Genomic DNA, 19,853 nt, shown 5'->3' with positions numbered 1-19,853 from the left:
ATCTGTGCCCGATTAGAGCCATGGCTAGCATCTCAGGCTAGCGCTGCTAACACCACTTCGACGGCGTCAGCCACCATTTCTACCCCAGTCCAGGTTGCTCCTGCCACCCCACCCGTCACAGAGTTTCAGCGGTTCGGATACACGCCTCTCGACCGGCCCAAACGCTTCTCCGGAGACACTGGTAATGTCAAGCCCTTCCTTGGTCAGTGTGACCTCCACTTCGAGCTGCAGGCTTCCGCCTTCCCGACCGACCGCGCACGGATTGCCTTCGTCATATCCCACCTGACAGGGAGAGCGGAGACGTGGGCTACAACAGAGTGGAGTCGCCACTCCAAAACGTGCCGCACCTGGACCTCCTTCGTATGTGCCATGATCCAAGTCTTTCAGTATGCCTTGCCGTAATGCATGGCAGCAGCTACATTGATCACTCTTCCACAGGGGCAGCATTGTGTGGCAGATTATGCAATTGAGTTTCGCATCAGAGCAACTGAGAGTCAGTGGAACGAAGAGGCGCTTCTTGACACCTTTTTCCAAGGACTTTCACCGCAGATCTGCAGTCATCTCATTGCGGTGGAATTACCTACCTCCCTGGATTCGCTCATCACCCTATCTCTCAGGATCAACCAGAGGCTAGCGATCCAGGGACAGGTGGACTCGCTACAAGAGGGAGAGCAGGGCACATCCACACAACCGGTCCCTCTTCCGCCGACGCCCATAGCCGTAACAGAGCCTATGCAGGTTGAGGGGCTCGATGCTCTGGCAGAGGCACGACTGCGACGACAGCGAGAGGGCCGATGCTTTTACTGTGGACGGCTGGGCCACCTAATAACCCACTGTCCGGACAGGTCCAAGCATTCCCCCCTCAAGATTACAACTCCGGTGAGTGTGAATTACACTGCGGCGGTTTTGAATTGTACCTGTTCAGCTACAGCCTTTGTTGACTTGGGATCGGATGCCAATCTGATTAATCCATGGGAAGTCGAGTGCTTGAGTGCAGAGGTTTTCCAGTGCAACGGTTCCGTAACGTGTACACGGCCGATGGCAAACTCTTATGCCGAGTAACTCACCATATGCAATCTCTGAGGATGACATTTCCAGATACGCACACTGAGCCGATAAGCTTCCATGTATTTAACTCCCGGAACAGTGATGTCATCCTGGGCAGCCCATGCCTTAAAAAACACAACCCACACATTGACTGGACCACCGAGCAAATCAGGGCATGGGGCGCTGAATGCAGGAAGATGTGTCTTGGGGCTTTAAAAGAGAGGAACCTGCAGATCGCCCCGGTAGACCTACAGGAGTCGAAACTCGTGCCAGAACTATCAGGAGTTCCGTCTTGTTATTGGGATCTTAAGGAAGTATTTTCCCTTCCGCCGCATTGCACGTACGATCGTGCTATCGAGTTGTTCCCCGGTACCTCACCCGCTCGAGGCAGGCTCTTTTCGTTGACATGACCAGAGCACCAAGCTATGGAAAAGTATGTCGAGGAGTCGCTGGCGGCAGGTCTCATCCGACCTTCATTGTCGCCTGCTGGAGCGGCATTTTTCTTCGTCAAGAAGAAGGATGCCTCGTTACGGCCCTGTATTGATTATCAGGGACTAAACGACATCACCATCAAGAACAGGTACCCTCTTCCCCTAATCGCCACCGCATTCGAGTTGCTCCAGGGGGCCCGGATCTTTACGAAGTTGGGTCGACAAAATGCGTACCATCTGGTACGCATCAGAGAGGGGGACAAGTGGAAGACTGCCTTTAATACACCAACAGGCCACTACGAGTACCTGGTGATGCCGTTTGGTCTGACTAATTCGCCAGCGGTTTTTCAGAATTTTATTAATGATGTGCTATGGGAGAGACTTAAAAAGAACATGTTCGTCTACCTTGACGACATTTTGATCTTTTCTTCAGACAAGGCTTCCCACATCGAGCACGTCAGGGAGGTGCTGCACCAGCTCCTATGACACAACCTATATGTCAAGATGGAGAAATGCGAGTTTCACCGGTCTTCAATCACGTTCCTGGGCTTCATCTTGGCCAAGGGAGAGATTCGCATGGATTCCAGTAAGATCGACTCCGTTCTCCAATGGCCCACCCCACAAATCGCAGGGAGGTTCAAAGGTTAATTGGATTCGCTAATTTCCACCGCAAGTTCATCAGAAACTTCAGCTCCATAGCCGCCCCCTTGCACGCTCTCACTTCACCCCGCAAGTCATTCGAGTGGCATGACACCTGCCAGAAGGCCTTCGACACAGACTTAAGTCAAGTTTCAGCATAGCTCCAGTCCTCATCATGCCAGATCCAGAGAGACAGTTTGTAGTGGAAGTGGATGCAGTACTCTTCCTGAGGTGTGCAAGGGATGGGAGACTTCACCGTGCGCCTTCATATCTAAGAGACTGACTCCGGTAGAACAGAAGTATGAGGTGGTGGATCGTGAATTATTGGCAGTCAAGATGGCGCTGGAAGAATGGAGGTACTGGCTGGAGGGATCCTAAGTGCCGTTCCTGGTCCTTACTGATCACAAGAACTTGGAGTACCTGAGGACCACCAAGAGATTGAATGCCCGTCAGGCCAGGTGCTCACTCTTCTTTACTCGCTTCCGTTTCACTCTGTCCTTTCGTCCAGGCTCGAAGAACGGTAAACCGGACGCACTATCCTGGATCCATGAATGGGAGTGAACGGAAGCCGTGAGTGTCCCCATCCTTCCGGAGGCCTGCTTTGTGTCCGGGTTCACTTGGGAAATCGAAACACAGGAAAAGGATGCCCTAAGGGACTCCCCCGGCCCAACCGAATGTCCTTCCGGTTGTCTGTTTGTGGTACCCTTGCTACGGGGAGACGTTATCGATTGGGCTCACACGAACAAGACTGTCTGCCATCCCGGCATGATGAAGACGCGCTTGGTAATCGAACAATTGTTTTGATGGCCTAACCTGGGAAGGGACGTGAAGAGTATGTCAACGCGTGCCCGATCTGCATGGCTAATAAGATCTCTCGCCTGCGACCAATGGGTGAGCTGCGCCCGCGACCAATGGGTGAGCTGCGCCCGCTACCAATTCCCTCTCGCACTTGGTCACACATCTCTTTAGACTTCGTTACGGATCCACCCTGTTCCTAGGGGAACACTGTGGTACTTTCAGTTATCGATCGGTGTTCCAAGATTGTTCACTTCGTACCAGTTCCTAAGATTCCGTCCGCCAAGCAGACTGCTCAGCTCCTGCTAGATAAAGTCATTTGTTATCATGGTCTGCCAATGGACGTAGTGTCAGACAGAGGACCACAATTCGTGTTTCGGTTCTGGAAGGAGTTCTGCACCCTCATCGGGGCGAAAGTAAGCCTTACGTCAGGCCATCACCTGGAGTCCAATAGTGAAACTGAAAGAATAAATCTGGATCTGGAGACCAGTCTACACTGTCTGGCATCACATGATCACAGCCCTTGGAACCAGCACCTCAGATGGGTGGAATAAGCACACAACTCACTGCCTTCCACTTCCACAGGTATGGCTCCATTCTACATTGTTCATGGGTAGCCCCCTTCTCTGTTTCCATCTGTAGCTGCCGACTCCTTGGTGCCATCCGCGTTGGCAGTAGTAAGATGCTGCAAGCGGACCTGGGAGCTAGTCAGGAAGATGCTACTATGGATGGGCAACTCCTACAAGTCCGTGGCAGATCTCAAGAGAAGGGCACCAACGTTCAAAGTGGGACAAAGTGTATGGTTGTCCACAAAGGATCTTCCGCTGCGGACAGATTCACGCAAGCTAGCTCCCAGGTTCGTGGGTCCTTTTCGTATCACCAAGATCATTAACCCTGTCGATGTATCCTTGAAGCTTCCCAGATCGATGAGGGTTCATCCCACGTTCCATGTGAGCTGGCTCCGGCCAACTCATCCATTGCCATTAGTCCCTCCAGCCAAGCCCCCTCCACTTCACACATGATCGATGGAGGTCCGGTGTACTCGGTACGTCGGCTTCTATCATCCCGCTGTAGAGGTAGGGGGGTCCAATACCTGGTGGACTGGGAAGGATATGGCACTGAAGAACGTTCCTGGATCCCGTCTCATTTTATTGTGGACCCCAAACTTATCAGAGACATCCCATCCTGGGGTTCCTGGGCCATCTGGAGCCGGCCGTTGAGGGGGGGGTGGTACTGTCCTGGACCTGCCGGTCCCAGCTCTGGCGGTGCAGATCCCCTGCACACCTGTATTGATTAAGAGACGCACACCTGCACCTCATCTGCGATAATGAACCCCTGTACTTATAGGACCCAGGGATGGTCTGACTCTGCCAGATCATTGCCATCCACGCCTCGTTCCAGCACTTCCTTGTTTATGATCCAAAATCCCGGTGTATCGACCTCTGGCTGTCCTCCGACCATCCCAGTAAGCTTAACGTCCTTGATACTGCTGCTCTCTCTGACTGACCTCCCGGCTTACGACCTTGGAACGAATAAAGACCTTCTTTTAACTGCCTTCCTGCTTACCGAGTCGTGCATTTGGGTCCACACTACAGTTCTGGTTATGACAAGTTTCTTCAAAGAATTTACCTACAGAATATTCCGGGCACTTATAAGTTATAGACAATGGGTGTAGAGAGCAGATCACAAGTGCGAAGATACAGAGAAAGCACACATCCTTTATCTTGTCAGAAGGGCGGACCATGGGTGGTACCAAACCTGTGGCATGACATCGAGGCTTTCCACTTAGACAAAGGGTTTCTGTCTCAACCGGTTCTAGCTGGCAATGGATTATTACAAAGTATGCAGTTCATCAAGGTTAGCCTACGTGTAGAGATGCACTCAAGGACACATCTGGCTCCAGAGCTGAGCCCCACTGAGGACATGAGGAAATTATGCAGTCATGACTAAATATGGGCATAACACATACTTCACATTATTCCTGGTATGCGATTCCAGACGAATGCAAGGTTCACAGATACTCTTGAGAGTACTTGCCCTTGGTCACCATTAAAAACCGTCTACAAAATTTTGTTTAACTCTTCCCACACACTTTAACAAAATTCATTTTCACGTTTTGTTTCAATATACGTTATATATGTTTGAAGTACTGAAAACAATACATGTATTCAGTTGTACTGAATTGTTGTGATATGGTTTAAAATTGAATCTTAAATCAAAGATTCCTTCATTTGAAGGAAGGGCCAGAAATGATGACGTCTAAAGCTTCGTTGCTCGGGTGTAACATGTGACTACTTCAGAAAGTGGTTCAGACGGTGGCAAACAAATCCTCTGCAGCGACAAAAAATAAGAAAAGGTTTTAAACATTGGTGAACGTATGCACGTTTGGCATAATTGAGGATAATTTGAGCTCGAAAAAGATTCGTAATAACTATCTTTTTGTCATAATTTGTTTTCAGTATGTGTAATCTGTGTTTGTGAAAAACAAAAACCCTTTATAACATACTGTATCCCCTTCGTTGCCGTACAAAGTTCACAACGGATTTTCTGTACCTTCACGATGTAAAAAACAATATTGTGTTTTCAAATACAATGATGACTATTTCAACATAGAAGAAGGTAAACTACACCATAAAAATGTTGAGGACCTCTTGCTCAAGATTGAAAAGCGCAAACCCATGTCTATTTCCGGCATAAAGGACAGAAAGGAAAAAGGTAAAGACGATACACAAAGTCGTCATTTGAATGTGTGTGCGGATTACTGCTAGCGATGATTTATATCTTTTTCTTTCAGATTTCCTTTTCAACAAAAGTGCATTTACAAGAGGCTGCCGCTTGTTACAAGATCGCAAGGGCACATATTCATGTGGAATGTGGAAACGAAAGAATAAAAAAAAAAATTGAGATACTCAGGTACAAATCTGCCCCATACAGACCCATTTCAACCAAAATCTTTCACTTATGTTCTATTCGAGTAAACTTACAAGCACCATTGTTAAAAGAAATAGATGCTTGAGGAATGTACACATTAAATTTACATGTAGTTAATTATTAAAAGATGTATAGATTATCAAGAAGATTATTGATCTTCCAATATATATTTAGGTTCAGTTGCATTGAAATGAAATGATGAGTGTCAAATTTTACACGTTCTAAATGTAATGGACCGGGCACGGTAGCGTAGCTGGAAAGTGTTCGCCTCACAGTTCTGAGGACTCGGGTTCAATCCCAGCCCTCCCGGTGTGGAGTTTGCATGTGCGTCCCGTACATGTGTGGGTTTTCTCTTTTTTTCTTCGAGCTTTCACGGCCAGAGCGAGCCCAACGTCTTTTGGCTATTAATGGACTGGGGGACAGCAAACCCTTCCGAACACATGGAAATGATGCTCAGCCTGCTGGGTGCGGAGGAGCCCAACTTCCTTTTCATGGAACTGTTTCTCAGACTGAAAGGAGTGTTAATTAGTGATGCTTCCCATAACTGTTGAATACCCGAATGTATTGTGCAACCATGGTTATATAAGTTGTTTTTCACTCACTTGTTTTTCACTTTCGTATCACTCACTTGTTTTTCGCATCACTTGTTTTTCTGGTCAAGACGTCTGGACCGTTTCACTATCTTGTTCACATGCATACCAAAGACGAACATTGTTGTGGGATGTCTCGACAGTTATGGCTGCGTAAGATGTTTCTCAGAGCCTGAAGGACACACTTAGGTGTCAATAGTAAATCGGCTACAATTGTTGCGGCCCCAGGTGGGACGGGTAGGCCACCCGTCCTTTCTCTCGCACGCAACTGAAAAGTATAATAGAGAGATGCAGGGTACAAACAGGGAGAGTCTGCTGCGGGTTTCATACGGACACCCAGCTGGTTGACAAGCGGACCTCTACCTGGGTGAATGGCTCTCCACCTTCTCGGCATAGGTAAGGGGCTCATATGATTGATTTCACGCAATGTCAACTGTGTTTTGAGAACTTGCATTTGGTCGAAATAAATATGGCAGTTATTGAGGCTAAATAGCATTTGGGAACGTTGGTCTTTTGAGTGTTGTCTTTGTCTCCTGAGCGCCGACCAGCACCGATCCTTTCAATAAAACATTTTTTGGCGTTGTCGGCAGGATCGTGCAGGCTACGCGCAGGAGATAAAAACAGGATGTGTCGTTTTAGAAGGAAAACTAAGGGTGCGCAAGAGGCACCAGAGGAGGAGGTGGTGGCCGGGTGGGAAGGCATCACTTTCTGAGAGATAGAAGCTGTCTTACGGGAGCGTGGGGGGCGCCCCGGACCGTGGACAGGAGTGAATCCCGTTGCCACGCCGCTGGCATTATCTGATATGTTGAGGCGGGTGGATGTGAATGCTCGTGCTCCGCTGGGAGGCACGCAGCAGATGTTGTGGAGAAATAAGGGCGCGCAAGAGGCACCAGAGGAGGAGGTGGTGCCCGGGTGGGAAGGCATCACTTTCCCAGAGATAGAAGCTGTCTTACGGGAGCGTGGGGGACGCCCCGGACCGTGGACAGGAGTGAATCCCGCTGCCACGCCGCTGGCATTATCTGATATGTTGAGGCGGGTGGATGTGAATGCTCGTGCTCCGCTGGGAGGCACGCAGCAGATGTTGTGGATGTGTGCGGAAGCTTGGAAAAATTGCGTGTTGGAGTTGGATAAGGTTAGAAGCACAGAAAATCAAAAGGCGCAAGAGGTTATCCAGCTAGAGGTTATAGTGAAAGAATTAAAGGAGCATTTGGCAAAAATGCAGAGTATAACGGAAAGAGCTGTACTGCATATCTCCTGAGTGGTGCGAAGAGGGCGAAAGAAGAAACCTTGTAAAATAGAACAAGCGCAAATCCGTTCATTCACCACTGGGCTGTCAGCGCAGTGGAATCCGGAGGAGTGGAACAGGGATATGTGGGGGGATAAGACCGGACCCGCCACCACAGACTGGGTTGTATCCCTCGTTAAAGGGGTTGCAGATACACCCTTTCACATGACGAAAAGAGCAGCGACGCGTGAGACCAGATCGAACCCAGGATCTGATGGGGGCGGACGGTCAACCAATTCCGGATGAAAATGGCGAGCGAGTGCGAGGGCCGGTCCCACAAGCGCAGCCAGAGCCAGAATTGTTCATGACTAGAGAAGATTATACACAGGTCGGCATGGTTGTTTTGGGAGTATCAAGATGGCGGAGGGCGACTACAGTTTTGGTGGCCAATGAGCCGTCCAGTCTTTTTTTGTTTGTTTTTGTTTAGATCAGTGCATTAAACAGTGAGGATAATGCAGTATAGGAAATGAATGAACGTTCACTTTTGCACATAATACTGCTTACAACCATACTCTTATCGTGCGTGTATGTGTTTGTACGCATGTGTGCGCGCGCGGGTGTTGCCTTTCTATCGTGCGTGTACGTGTTTGTGCGCGCGCGGGTGTTGCCTTTCTATCGTGCGTGTACGCATTTGTACGCGTGTGTGCGCGCGTGGGTGTTGCCTTTCTGCAACTGTTTCAATAGACCTAACGTTACAAAGATCTTTGTTTACCGAAAAAGCTATCCAAATACTATATTGTATGCTTGTCATATCTTCTGAATAATGTGCACTATGTTTGCATGTACAGTTTTACAAAGGATGCACCGGTTCCTTTTTTGTTAACTACGACTGTGTCTTTTGAAGTATATGATATGGAAATTTATTGGGATAAATCAGTTCAAACAGTAACAGCGTTAATAGATACCGGGGCGGAGGCCTCAATAATTTATGGAAATCCAGAGAAAATGAAAGGACCCCTAGTACCATTAACAAAACTAGGAGGAAAAGTGATTTATGGAACACATGTAAACTTACCTTTGAAAATAGGAAATATGCCTACAAAAACATATATGGTGATTATAACCCCTATCCCAGAGTGGATAGTGGGCATGGACATATTAGCCGGAATGACACTTTATTTGACAGCCGGGAGATTTGAATTCGGAGCAAATCCACTGAAAATACATGCAATATTGGTGGGTAAAGTAAAAATGCCACCTTTTCCGATACCACAAGCTACACAGGTAGTTAGTCAAAAGCAATACCGGATACCTGGAGGACAGGAAGAAATTTCGGCGACCATTAAAGAATATTTAGAAGCTGGTGTATTGAAAACAGTGACGACAAACTGGAACAATCCGTTGTGGCCACTCAGGAAATCAGATAACTCTGGGAGGATGACAGTAGACTACAGAGGATTGAATAAACCCACACCTGCATTGACTTCCGCAGTGCCCGACGCAGTGACAATTATAGAACGAGTGCAACATCATCCCGGAATGTGGTATGGGGTCATAGATTTGGCTAACGCATTTTTCACTATTCCTATTCCTGAGGATAGGATGAATCAATTCGCGTTGACCTGGGAAGGGCGCCACTCCACGTTTACCAGACTACCACAGGGTTATTTACAGTCCCACAATCTGCCACTGGGTGGTAGCAGAGCACCTGGAAAAGCTAAAAGTTCCTAAGGAAATAATGATACTTTAGTTGGGGAGAAGAACAACAGCGATCATTTGATATGGCGAAGGAAGCGATACAGCAAGCAGTGTCACTGGGAAAAATTAAATCGGGACCGGTAGAATTGCAGGTGCCGGCGTTAAATGAATACGCTAACTGGAGTTTGTGGCAAAAGCAAGATAGGATACGTAAACCTTTGGGATTCTGGTCAAGAAAGCTCCCAGAAGCAGGCCTAAGGTACACACCTTTTGAAAAGCAGCTATTAGCATGCTATTGGGCATTGGTTTAAACTTAGGCTCAAACGGCGGGCCACGAGGTGTTAATGAGAACACATATATCGATTTTGACATGGGTGAAAGGTAACCCGACGACACATAGAATAGGAACCGCACAGGAAGCTAGTATTATCAAATGGAAATGGTATGTGTCTGAGTGAATTAAAATAGGGGAAAAAGGAGTCTCTATGTTGCATGAACAAGTTGCAGATGCTCCGGAGGATGGAGAGACGCCGTTCGAGGTACATCCTCTCGAAGAGTCTCCCGTAAAGGCTGGAAAACGATGGGACGACCTAGATAAGGAGGGAAAAGAGCGTGCTTGGTTCACTGATGGGTCGTGCCAATACATTGCTGGTAAACGGCGATGGAAGGCTGGGGCGTTGAACCCACAACTCGGACAATCCCTAGAAGAATTAGGAGAAGGAAAGAGTAGTCAGTGGGCTGAATTGAAGGCAGTACATATGGTAATTATGCAAGGAGGGCCGCAAGGACTCTGCATATTTACAGACTCGTGGTCAGTAGCCCAGGGGCTTCTTACGTGGATGCCCACATGGCATGCCACGGGGTGGAAAATTCATTCAAAAGAAGTTTGGGGAAAAGAGTTGTGGGCGGACATTTGGGAAAAAGCTAAAACTATTCCCATCACTGTGGTGCATGTGGATGCACACACTAACAGAGGAGACTCAGAAGCTCTCGATAACAAAGCTGCAGATCAGCTAGTAAAAATCATGACAGAAGTAAGAGAGTCTTGCCCAGGATTAGCTAGATGGGCTCATGTTAAAGCAGGACATTGGGGAGTACAAGGAACTCTCCAGTGGGCTCGAGACGGGGCATAGATCTGAAGTTCGACGATGTCAGAACCGCTATTGCAGAATGTGAAGAATGTCAACATCAGAGGCGAGGTGTTCCTCAGCATGTGGCAGGACAGCTACACAGGGGTAAAACCTCCGGACAGATCTGGCAGATGGATTTTGTTGGACCACTGCCACAGTCGCAGGGCTGTAAATATGCCTGCACCGCAGTAGACACATTCTCAGGGGTTCTGGTAGTTCATCCCAGTAAAACAGCAAAACAACAAAGCACAATACGATGTTTAGAAGTAATACAGGGGTATTATGGAACACGAGTTCAAATACAGACGGATAATGGAACGCATTTCACAGGGAATGTGGTAAAAGAGTGGGCAAAGACTCACCATGTAGAATGTATCTATCACATTCCCTATTATCCGCAGGCTGCTGGGCTAATAGAGCGAATGAATGGAATTCTTAAGGAAACATTGAAAAAGCTATCTCGAAACAGAACGCTGGACAAATGGTGCAAAGACTTACCCGAGGCGGTGAATCAGATTAATAATAGACCGCTTGGGTCGGGAATAACGCCCTTAATACGAATGATAATGGGGGAACCGGTACAAAATTCCAATGGGGAAATTAAAATGTGGAAAATTTATCTTCAAGCTGAAATTCCCGTACGAGCTACTCCAGGCTCAGCGGGATTGGATTTGAAAATCCTCACAAACATCACTCAGGTTCCCAATGAAATCCAAATAGTGAAAACAGGATTGGGGCTCCAATGTCCACCAGGGACATATGGACACATTCTACCACGAAGTGGGTTATCACTAAAAGGGTTAACAATTCAAGCCGGAGTAATTGATGCGGACTATCAAGGAGAAATTGGAGTGGTATGCAAATTATTAGCAGAACAGCCCCTTACATTGGAAAGAGGGGACAAAATTGCTCAATTGATAGTGAAGCCTTGCCTTGTAACCAAGGTAAAAGAAATACCTAAACCTGTGATGATAACCACCAGAGGGGAGGGAGGATTTGGCTCCACTGATTTGGCAGGGGCAAAAGTTTGGGTAAAACAGCCAGACGGTCCTCCCCGAGCAGCAGAAATTATAGCTCAAGGGCAAGATGCTACTGTGAGCGTCTTATATCCTGGAGAGGAAAAATGGGTAAATGTACCGGTGTCAAAATGTTATACAAGAGAGAACTAATCACATGTTTGTAGTATGCACTATTTGTCGTAACACAGATGCCGTGGTGGTATTTGCTGATTGGAAGACCATCATCGGAGAGGCGCCATGGCCGGACCAGGGAAAACCGAGGGCACAAGAGGTGGCAGTGTCGTCTGCTGGGTCATGCGTATCCTTGTCCTTGGTGCCATGGTCCAACTCTGCTGCGCAATGACGGAGGGTGAGAAACTGGAGCAGGTCCAGTGGAGTGGCTCCGCATAAGATGGAAAAGAAGTACCCGGGACCGTACTCAAGGAGGCTACACCTGTCCAGCTTACCAAACTTGCGACGTGGTAAACGTCACCAGCAATTGTCAGATGTGGAAGTGCAAAAGGTGCCTTGGAGGGAAGGACATTCCGGTGGTGGAACAAGGATGCAACTTAACCGTTACCTCAGTAGTCCCCATGTGCCACTACAACAGGACGACCGAGACCTGCAATGAGCACAACTGGACGAGGTGCACAATTACCGTAAAGGAAACTCTGATTTTTTTAACAGCGCTGAAATCTCGGGACGGAACACATTTTTGTATATAATATGGGTGTTACCTGGGAAACCTAATGCTATAAGAACACACATAGCACCAGTATTAGATACCTGTACACACATGGCACAAGCCAGGGTTAAAACCCGAGTATACTGGGAAATAAAATTCCCCGATATACCACACTGTACACGAAGACGTAGAGCTTGGTATGATACTCTCTTAGGAGGAACGGGAACACTGTTTGGTGTAGCTAATGCTGCAGATAACGAAGTAACCAGAACAATGTTATCTAACACAGGGCAACATGACAGACGGGGTTACTTTTGGTCACAAACACTAGCAAAGGATTTCAGAACCCAACATCCAGCAGCCAGCCAAACCAGTTACGCTTTCTTAGTCACATGACGTGACGCGAAGTGGCGTCCCAGCCGAGCATGCGCATTAGTCGTCTGCCGTATTGGGAAGTTTGACTGCGTGTAGGTGTAATCAATCTGTTTTTATATTGTTTTGTCACTGTTTCTTCGCTTGGAATTTGATCCCCATGATCAAGCAAGGCATGGCAGGCACTTCTGCCAAGTGTAAACATGTTGACACCCAGCCAGCTGTCGAAAGGAATCGTTACAAGGAGAAACTTGTGCTGGTTGATGGAGTTGACCCTTATGAGTTACCCAAAAAGGAATGGAAAACAGACGTGAAATACTATCCATCTGTAAGTTACCCCGACATTGTGAACGATTTTATCTTCACTCCAAGTGTTTATACCATGGATGACCTGAAAGCTGACAAGAGCATGCATGCATACAATCAGTTTGTGTGTGGCTGGGTTCGCGATGTGGGAGCTGTTGTCAGGAATGGCTACCAACTAGTCAGTGGAAAGGTCAGTGTTTACATTTCATATGATCTATATTTCATTACACTGTGACTATTCTCAGTTCAATGTAGACGTTCCCACTCCAGCTTTTTAGTAAATCCAATTATTTAATTCATGTACTTTTAAATTTTTATAACGTTCGTGAAGCCAGGAGTAATTTAATGATCATTTGAAACTTGTAATTTGACAGTTAAAGCTCAAGTGACGTCAAACGGATGATTCTTGGTATATTATTAATGAAAAACCCACAGCCAATATGGTCCCATGTGTTTTTTCACCACAAAACATGATTTTTCAGCCTGCAACATAGCTCGGCTCCACCCTCTCCTTATTTAGCACGGCGGGCTGAAGCTCAGCTGCACCGAGGCTGAGGCGCCGCGTTCGGCGGTCACATCTTCCGCGAAGGCTGTGCGTGGGGCTTTGCGACGGGGGCGACTCTGAAGAACCCAGATGAAAATGCGTTACTCAGTCGCATGCGCGCATAAAGAGCCCCGACTTGACTGTCACTAAAGCAGCACCGCACGGCTCTGTCATAAGCTACAACGGCCGGCTGCAATGAGCCGCGATGGCTCATCTCCGCCGCGGGAGTGGATCGGACGGGATGTGGTTTGGCCGGGATCGGATGTCATCTGAATATGGCTCGAAACAGTAGTGTAATATTGCCCTGAGGGCTCGAAACAATGGTGTAATATTGCTCGGTAACTTCACTCGGTTGTGTGGTGTTGTCCTTTTCGAAAAGAGCTTCCGTGTCAGAAGGGGCTTTGGAAAAATCCGAATATCTCTGTTGTTCGGCTTACATAGTAGCAGGCAATGCACGTTTTCAACGGCGGAAGTGACGATGACGTCAAGGACAGATGATGCGACTATTATGGTGACCACTTGGATGTCGAGGGACACTCAATTGCGCAACTTTGTGCATGGATGACGCACTCTCCGCTCACTTTTTTTTTCGTATAGACATTGAAGTGAATACTGATGTATTTTTCATTACAATATCTATTCTAGAATGTTTATAGGGATGTCACCCGCACTTTAAGTAACGCCATGCAGGAAAGAGTATAATTACTTCCTTTGCATCTCTTTGTACTACATATATTTTCAAAATCATATTTGAAATAGACATTTTTCAATAAAGTACAAATTTCTCCAGCCTACATTCTATTGTGAAATATTCATTTGCTACAATAATGATAGGTGAAAATATTCAGTAATATTAATTAAATGTGGATGATACTTAATACATGTATACATGCATGAATGTTAGAAACCCCAATACTGTCTTTACAGGTTCTCCATTCCCAAGCATTGCGAAAAAATCCCCTTTGGCCTTGGGTGATTGCTGAACAAAGTGGGAAAATTGTTGCTGCACATTGGAACTACAAAACTGGCCTGGGAAAAGCTTGCTCACATGTTGCAGCACTGCTGTTTTGGGTTGAAGCCAACATCAGGATACGGGACTCAAAGACTGTCACACAAGAGAAAGCATACAGGAAGCTGCCAACATGTTTAAAGGATGTGGAGTATCGTCCAATTGGGGAAATTGACTTTACTTCAACAAAGACACCAAATGCATAGTGCCCATGAAGTTGGTGCCAATGTGGATGCCAATCACCATTTTCAGACTCAGATCAATTCATTTCCAAGTTCTCTGCAACAATAGCATCCTATATCTAACCAATCCATAGTCCTCCTCAAAAGTTGTCAATACAAAAAAAAAAATCACGAACTACCTACCGAGCCTAGTTTTCTTAGTCTGTGATAGCGGGAACAACATTATTTTTCTTTGGCCTTATCACAATGTTTTGACCATATAAATGTGCTGTACCCAATGCTATGTAAGTGCGTGTCATGATCCTGCCTTCCTGTCCTGGCTGGGCGTGGCCAGCACACTGGAGCTGATTAGGAGGCGCACACCTGCGCCTCACCTTGACTGATTATAGTCGCTATTTATAGGACCCTGGGGACAACTGGTCTTCGCCAAATCGTTGCTTCTCATGCCTCGTTCCCGCACTTCCGTACTCCTGACGCCAACCTCCCGTGTACTGACTAACACCTGTCTCCCGACCTACCCCGTAAGCCTGCCGTTACTGATCCTGCCGCTTGTTTGGACTGACTCCCTGGTAACTGACACTGGAACGAATAAAGGCTTATTCCTCACTGCTTACCTCTCACCTGAGTCGTGCATTTGTGTCCGCCCTCGAGTCTCGTTCTTGACAGTGCACAAACAAACCAATTTTACTTCAAAATTTTATTGTCTCGTTCTCCATCTAACTTGTTAGGCTGTTCTGTACCCTAAAAATTGTGTTTAGTTCTACTTGTAACAGTTACCCACTGTCAGGTTCACCAATCAGACATTCATTAAACAGGACAAAAAAGGAAGCAAAGACACCAGTTCAAGTCTCGCGGGGAGAGAGGAGAGGAACTGTCTCGTGTAATTCACCACTGCACTCTCTGATTATCCTCTCCTCAGCACCTCTATTTATTTAGTTTTTAGACGCCCCTTATTTAGATGGATGTTACAAAAAGGAGACGACAGGCAAAACAGTTTGAAACAAGGTGTGCATGTTTGTTCATGTGCGTGTGCGTGTGTGTGAGATTGCTGAATACATGTGTGGTCATCATTTCTTTAACAGGCAGCAGTTCTAACAGTTCTGATGATTTGATGTTTTTGTTCTTGCTATCTCTTGCTAGGAGGCTGCCACGTTATCTAGGGCAGAGGAAAGCATTTCTTTATTGAAAGCAAATGTATGATAATTATGATCACAATTATTCCTACATTTCCCCACTGTTTATCCTACATTTGCTACCACGTTTTCTAGAGCAGAGCAAAGCATTCTTCATTGCAGGCAGAGACAGTAACTGAATTGGAGCAGAGCAAAGCATTTCTTCATTGCAGGCAGAAACAGTAACTGAATTGGAGCAGAGCAAGGCATTTCTTCATTGCAGGCAGAAACAGTAACTGAATTGGAGCAGAGCAAAGCATTTCTTCATTGCAGGCAGAAACAGTAACTGAATTGGAGCAGAGCAAAGCATTTCTTCATTGCAGGCAGAAGCAGTAACTGAATTGGAGCAGAGCAAGGCATTTCTTCATTGCAGGCTGAAACAGGAACTGAATTGGAGCAGAGCAAAGCATTTCTTCATTGCAGGCAGAAACAGTAACTGAATTGGAGGAGAGCAAAGCATTTCTTCATTGCAGGCAGAAACAGTAACTGAATTGGAGGAGAGCAAAGCATTTCTACATTATCCTCCTGTTTATCCAACATTTGCTCAAATCCTTAAATCATCTAATAGATCACCCTTTCGGCTTATACTCGGAGGAAAATATAGCACTAATTACTTGTCATCTTCTGGATCAGAGAACAGGTCTGGAAGAGAAGTCATAATGTCATCATCGTGGTCAACAATATCACTGTCATTACTCTGTTGTGCCAAGAGTGGATACATTTCTGCCAATTTTGAATTTGTCGGGGCAATAGCAGTGCTTATAAGTTGGTTAAGTGATGCCTTTATGCAGGGAATACAACAACATCCACACAATGCAAGAATAGCTGCAAACAGCGATAGAAACTAGGACAGAGAACACCAAGTTTTTAGATTTGCCAAACTTTTTTTTTCCCCCACCACTCCAACCTGGCTGATGTGTTTACACCAGAGTGCTCCTTCATCTTGTGATTCACGGTGCGGAGGCCTTGAATGGCCTTTGTGCGTGACCCATCAGGTGCTGTGATATTTGGAATAAAGAACACTGGTCACCAAACATTGAGCAGTCGCCACCCTTCTCGGCCAGGAGCATGTCGACCGCTATGCGGTTCTGGAACGTCATGGGTGAGGTTGCAGCTGGTTGTTCCCTTATGGCAATAAAGCCTGCTTCCGTATAATTACCTAGTTTCTGTACATTGTAATGTATGTAGTTGATTCTGTCAACGTTTTTATTCAGAGTTATCCATAACAAGATGGATTTCCATCCTGCAGCAATCTCGTTAACCAACTTATACTCATCTGGTATGCAGTTGGGATGCCATTTGCATCAATGTATGTCAGATCTCCATCTTTCCAAGAGGACCTTCACCTTCGGGAGAACCCAGGGGGAGGTCCAAAGATGGATGCGGCCAATTGTATATCCTCTGCTTTGAATGGAAACACAGTTACAGATAAGAGCAGTGATACCAGTGTACACGTTCCTGCTGCATTTATCAGTGTGTCATACAACTTTTGACCAACACACCATCACAACAAATCACTGCATGGGAGCAGTGGGGCAGTTTGCAGATGTATATCATGACACCATGTTTTGTTGAGAATTCCCACCTTAAAATCTGTCCCTGTAACGCTAACACAGGAGAAATTAGCCAATGCAACATTAATAGAAAATATCAGTTTATAATTTTCTGCCTTAGTTGTTGGATAAACACTTTTCCATTTCTGACAAGTGGTGTTAGGAGTTGTTTTAGTCATTACCTCCAGGTTACATTGTGTTGGGATTTCTGTTGGAATGACACACATTAGTGGCCCAGGGCCCATGGATGTGAAGTAACTATAGTTTACCTTGTTTGCTGCATTCTACATTAATAACAACCAGTTTTGTTTCCTATTTGTAAAAAAGATAATCATAATAATGAAAAAATGTTCCTCAGGTTTTTCGGTTAAAATACTCCTTCCACAGTATACGTACTCTTTTGTATGGCATTCGGGTCTAAGGTAGCATTAAATTGGCAAATGGTGAGAAGAAAGTGGGGGTTTCATTTAGCATAAACCCAACAGTGTGTAAGGTGTATCCACGCGTTTCTTTCTGCTATTTTGTCCATGTCATTCAGCTCTTGCTCAGTCTATGCCAGTGTTCGGGTAAAACTGCATGTACAGTAGATGTTAATTCATAAACAGACATAGGATGAGTAGACAGATGGCAGTAACAAGGTTATTAAAGCACAGTAACTTGTTAAAAAAAAAATTCTGATGGTGTAGTGCAGGGATGTAAAACTCATTTCTCTTGTGGGCCACGTTGTAGTTCGGGTTTCCCTCAGAGGGACATTTCGAGTGAAGGCAGCGTAGGATCGATTCCCGCTCAGTGATGTTGTCGACATCTGCACTGCGACTGGCTGGCGACCAGTTCGGCGTGTAGTCTGCCGCTGCCCGAAGTTAGGCCGGGATTGGCTCCAGCTCTCTCTCCGAATAAATGCAGAAGGGTTGCATCAGGAAAGGCATCCAGCGTAAAAAAATCAAAGACAGTGACTGCCGCACCACCATGGCAATGGCACAAAAATGGCTTTACACATCAATGCTGATAAAATTCCCAATTTGTTTCTAGTCCTATCAAATTGATGCATGTGAAATTTCCGAGTGACACGCCATTAGAAAACAGTTTTTTTTTTTTTCAAGAGAAGTTAATGGATACACAGAATCCTCCAACTTTTTTTTTTTTGCATTCATTATCAATTAATAACATTGGTATTATCTCTGGATCTGTGCAAACAACACACTCTTTTGGACACGTTTTTTGTTTGTAGTTATCCAATTTGTTTTGTTTTTATTTTATTTTATCTTTTTTTTTTTGGGTCGGACCTTGAGTGGTTCCCACAGGTACCACTTGAACAGAAAAATGAAAATAACGGGTAGCGTTTTCATCCAACACCCAACAGTAAAATTTAACTGTTTAGTTGCCATTATGACAGCAGTCTCACTCCCATGTGTAACCGGACTACAGCGACCTTGGCAGTGGGAATGAGAACAGCTATCTGTGGCCAATAAAAACAAATTAGTTTTGTTTGTGTTAACAATGGTTTCAAAAGCAAAAACTTTCCTACAATGAACAAATGAACTCAAGTACCCCTTTTTGCAATTTTTTTAAGCTGTTTGGGGCTGTTAATAACTCCTGAAAGGGACCCACTTGTGTGTTTTTTTTTCTTCATCATTCGTCTATCTCTCATTGTGTGGAAAATATTGGTAATTTCTATGGTCTCCCAAACAGTGTTTCCAATGGAATGAGACCCTTACGTGCTTGTAATGTATGTTTAGTTAGACTAAATCTGTCATTGTGTCCAAATTGCCCCTACGTGTGATTGTGAGTGCGGCTGTTTGTCTCCATGTGACCTCCAATTGGCTGGCAACCAGGTCAGGGTACCCTGCCTCCTGCCCGTTGACAGCTGGGATAGGCTCCAGCCCTCCCCGCGACCCTTGTGAGGATAAGCGGCTAAGAAAATGGATGGAGGGATGAATGGATGTGTAGCTTGAGGAAATTGACCACATTTTGAATGCATATTCCCTTGTGGATTATGTCGCACACAGATCAAACAAGCCCTTTTCTCAGTTTTATAGACTAATTAGTGTACTCGATAGTGACTAGTATTCTCGAGGTTTGGTTCTGCCGCAGTCACCCAGACGCGCATTCACTCATTCCTCATGAGTGTAGGAGTTTCCTACTCACCAGAGATGTCTTCACTTACTTCGGCTTCTCGTCAACCCTCAGCCTCCAGGCGCAAAGTCGAGGCCCAGTCCCAGAAAGGGTCTCAAGTGCCATGGCCACGGTCTTTGCCTGGACGTCGACTCGGCCCCTGGAAACCTCAGGTATCTTGAGATCCGGCTCGAAGGACCAGGTAAATGTCAGGTTCACCAATCAGACATTCATCAAACAGGACAAAAAAGGAAGCAAAGACACCAGTTCAAGTCTCGCGAGGAGAGAGGAGAGGAACTGTCTCCTACAATTCACCACTGCACTCTCTAATTATCTTCTCCTCAGCACCTCTATTTATTTAGTTTTAAGACGCCCCTTATTTACATGGATGTTACAAAAAGGAGATGACAAGCAAAACAATTTGAAACAAAGTG

At 46.0% G+C, this 19,853-nt stretch overlaps 1 protein-coding gene across 1 annotated transcript; it reads left to right on the top strand.

Moving 5' to 3' along the window:
- Positions 1–6,858: 6,858 nt before the first annotated feature.
- Positions 6,859–15,183, top strand: LOC133498648 (uncharacterized). The gene is made up of 2 exons (XM_061815776.1): positions 6,859–13,037; positions 14,319–15,183. The coding sequence occupies exon 1, from the start codon at positions 10,618–10,620 to the stop codon at positions 11,653–11,655; it is 1,038 nt and encodes a 345-aa protein (XP_061671760.1). The 5' UTR covers positions 6,859–10,617; the 3' UTR covers positions 11,656–13,037; positions 14,319–15,183.
- Positions 15,184–19,853: the final 4,670 nt, after the last annotated feature.

Source organism: Syngnathoides biaculeatus, chromosome 3 (assembly GCF_019802595.1).
Source record: "Syngnathoides biaculeatus isolate LvHL_M chromosome 3, ASM1980259v1, whole genome shotgun sequence".
In the NCBI taxonomy this organism is placed as follows: Eukaryota; Metazoa; Chordata; class Actinopteri; order Syngnathiformes; family Syngnathidae; genus Syngnathoides; species Syngnathoides biaculeatus.
This window is presented reverse-complemented; position numbering and strand designations above follow the sequence as displayed.

Coding starts and splice junctions, on each gene's coding strand:
- LOC133498648 (XM_061815776.1), top strand. CDS start 10,618: ATGGATTTTGTTGGACCACTGCCACAGTCGCAGGGCTGTAAATATGCC.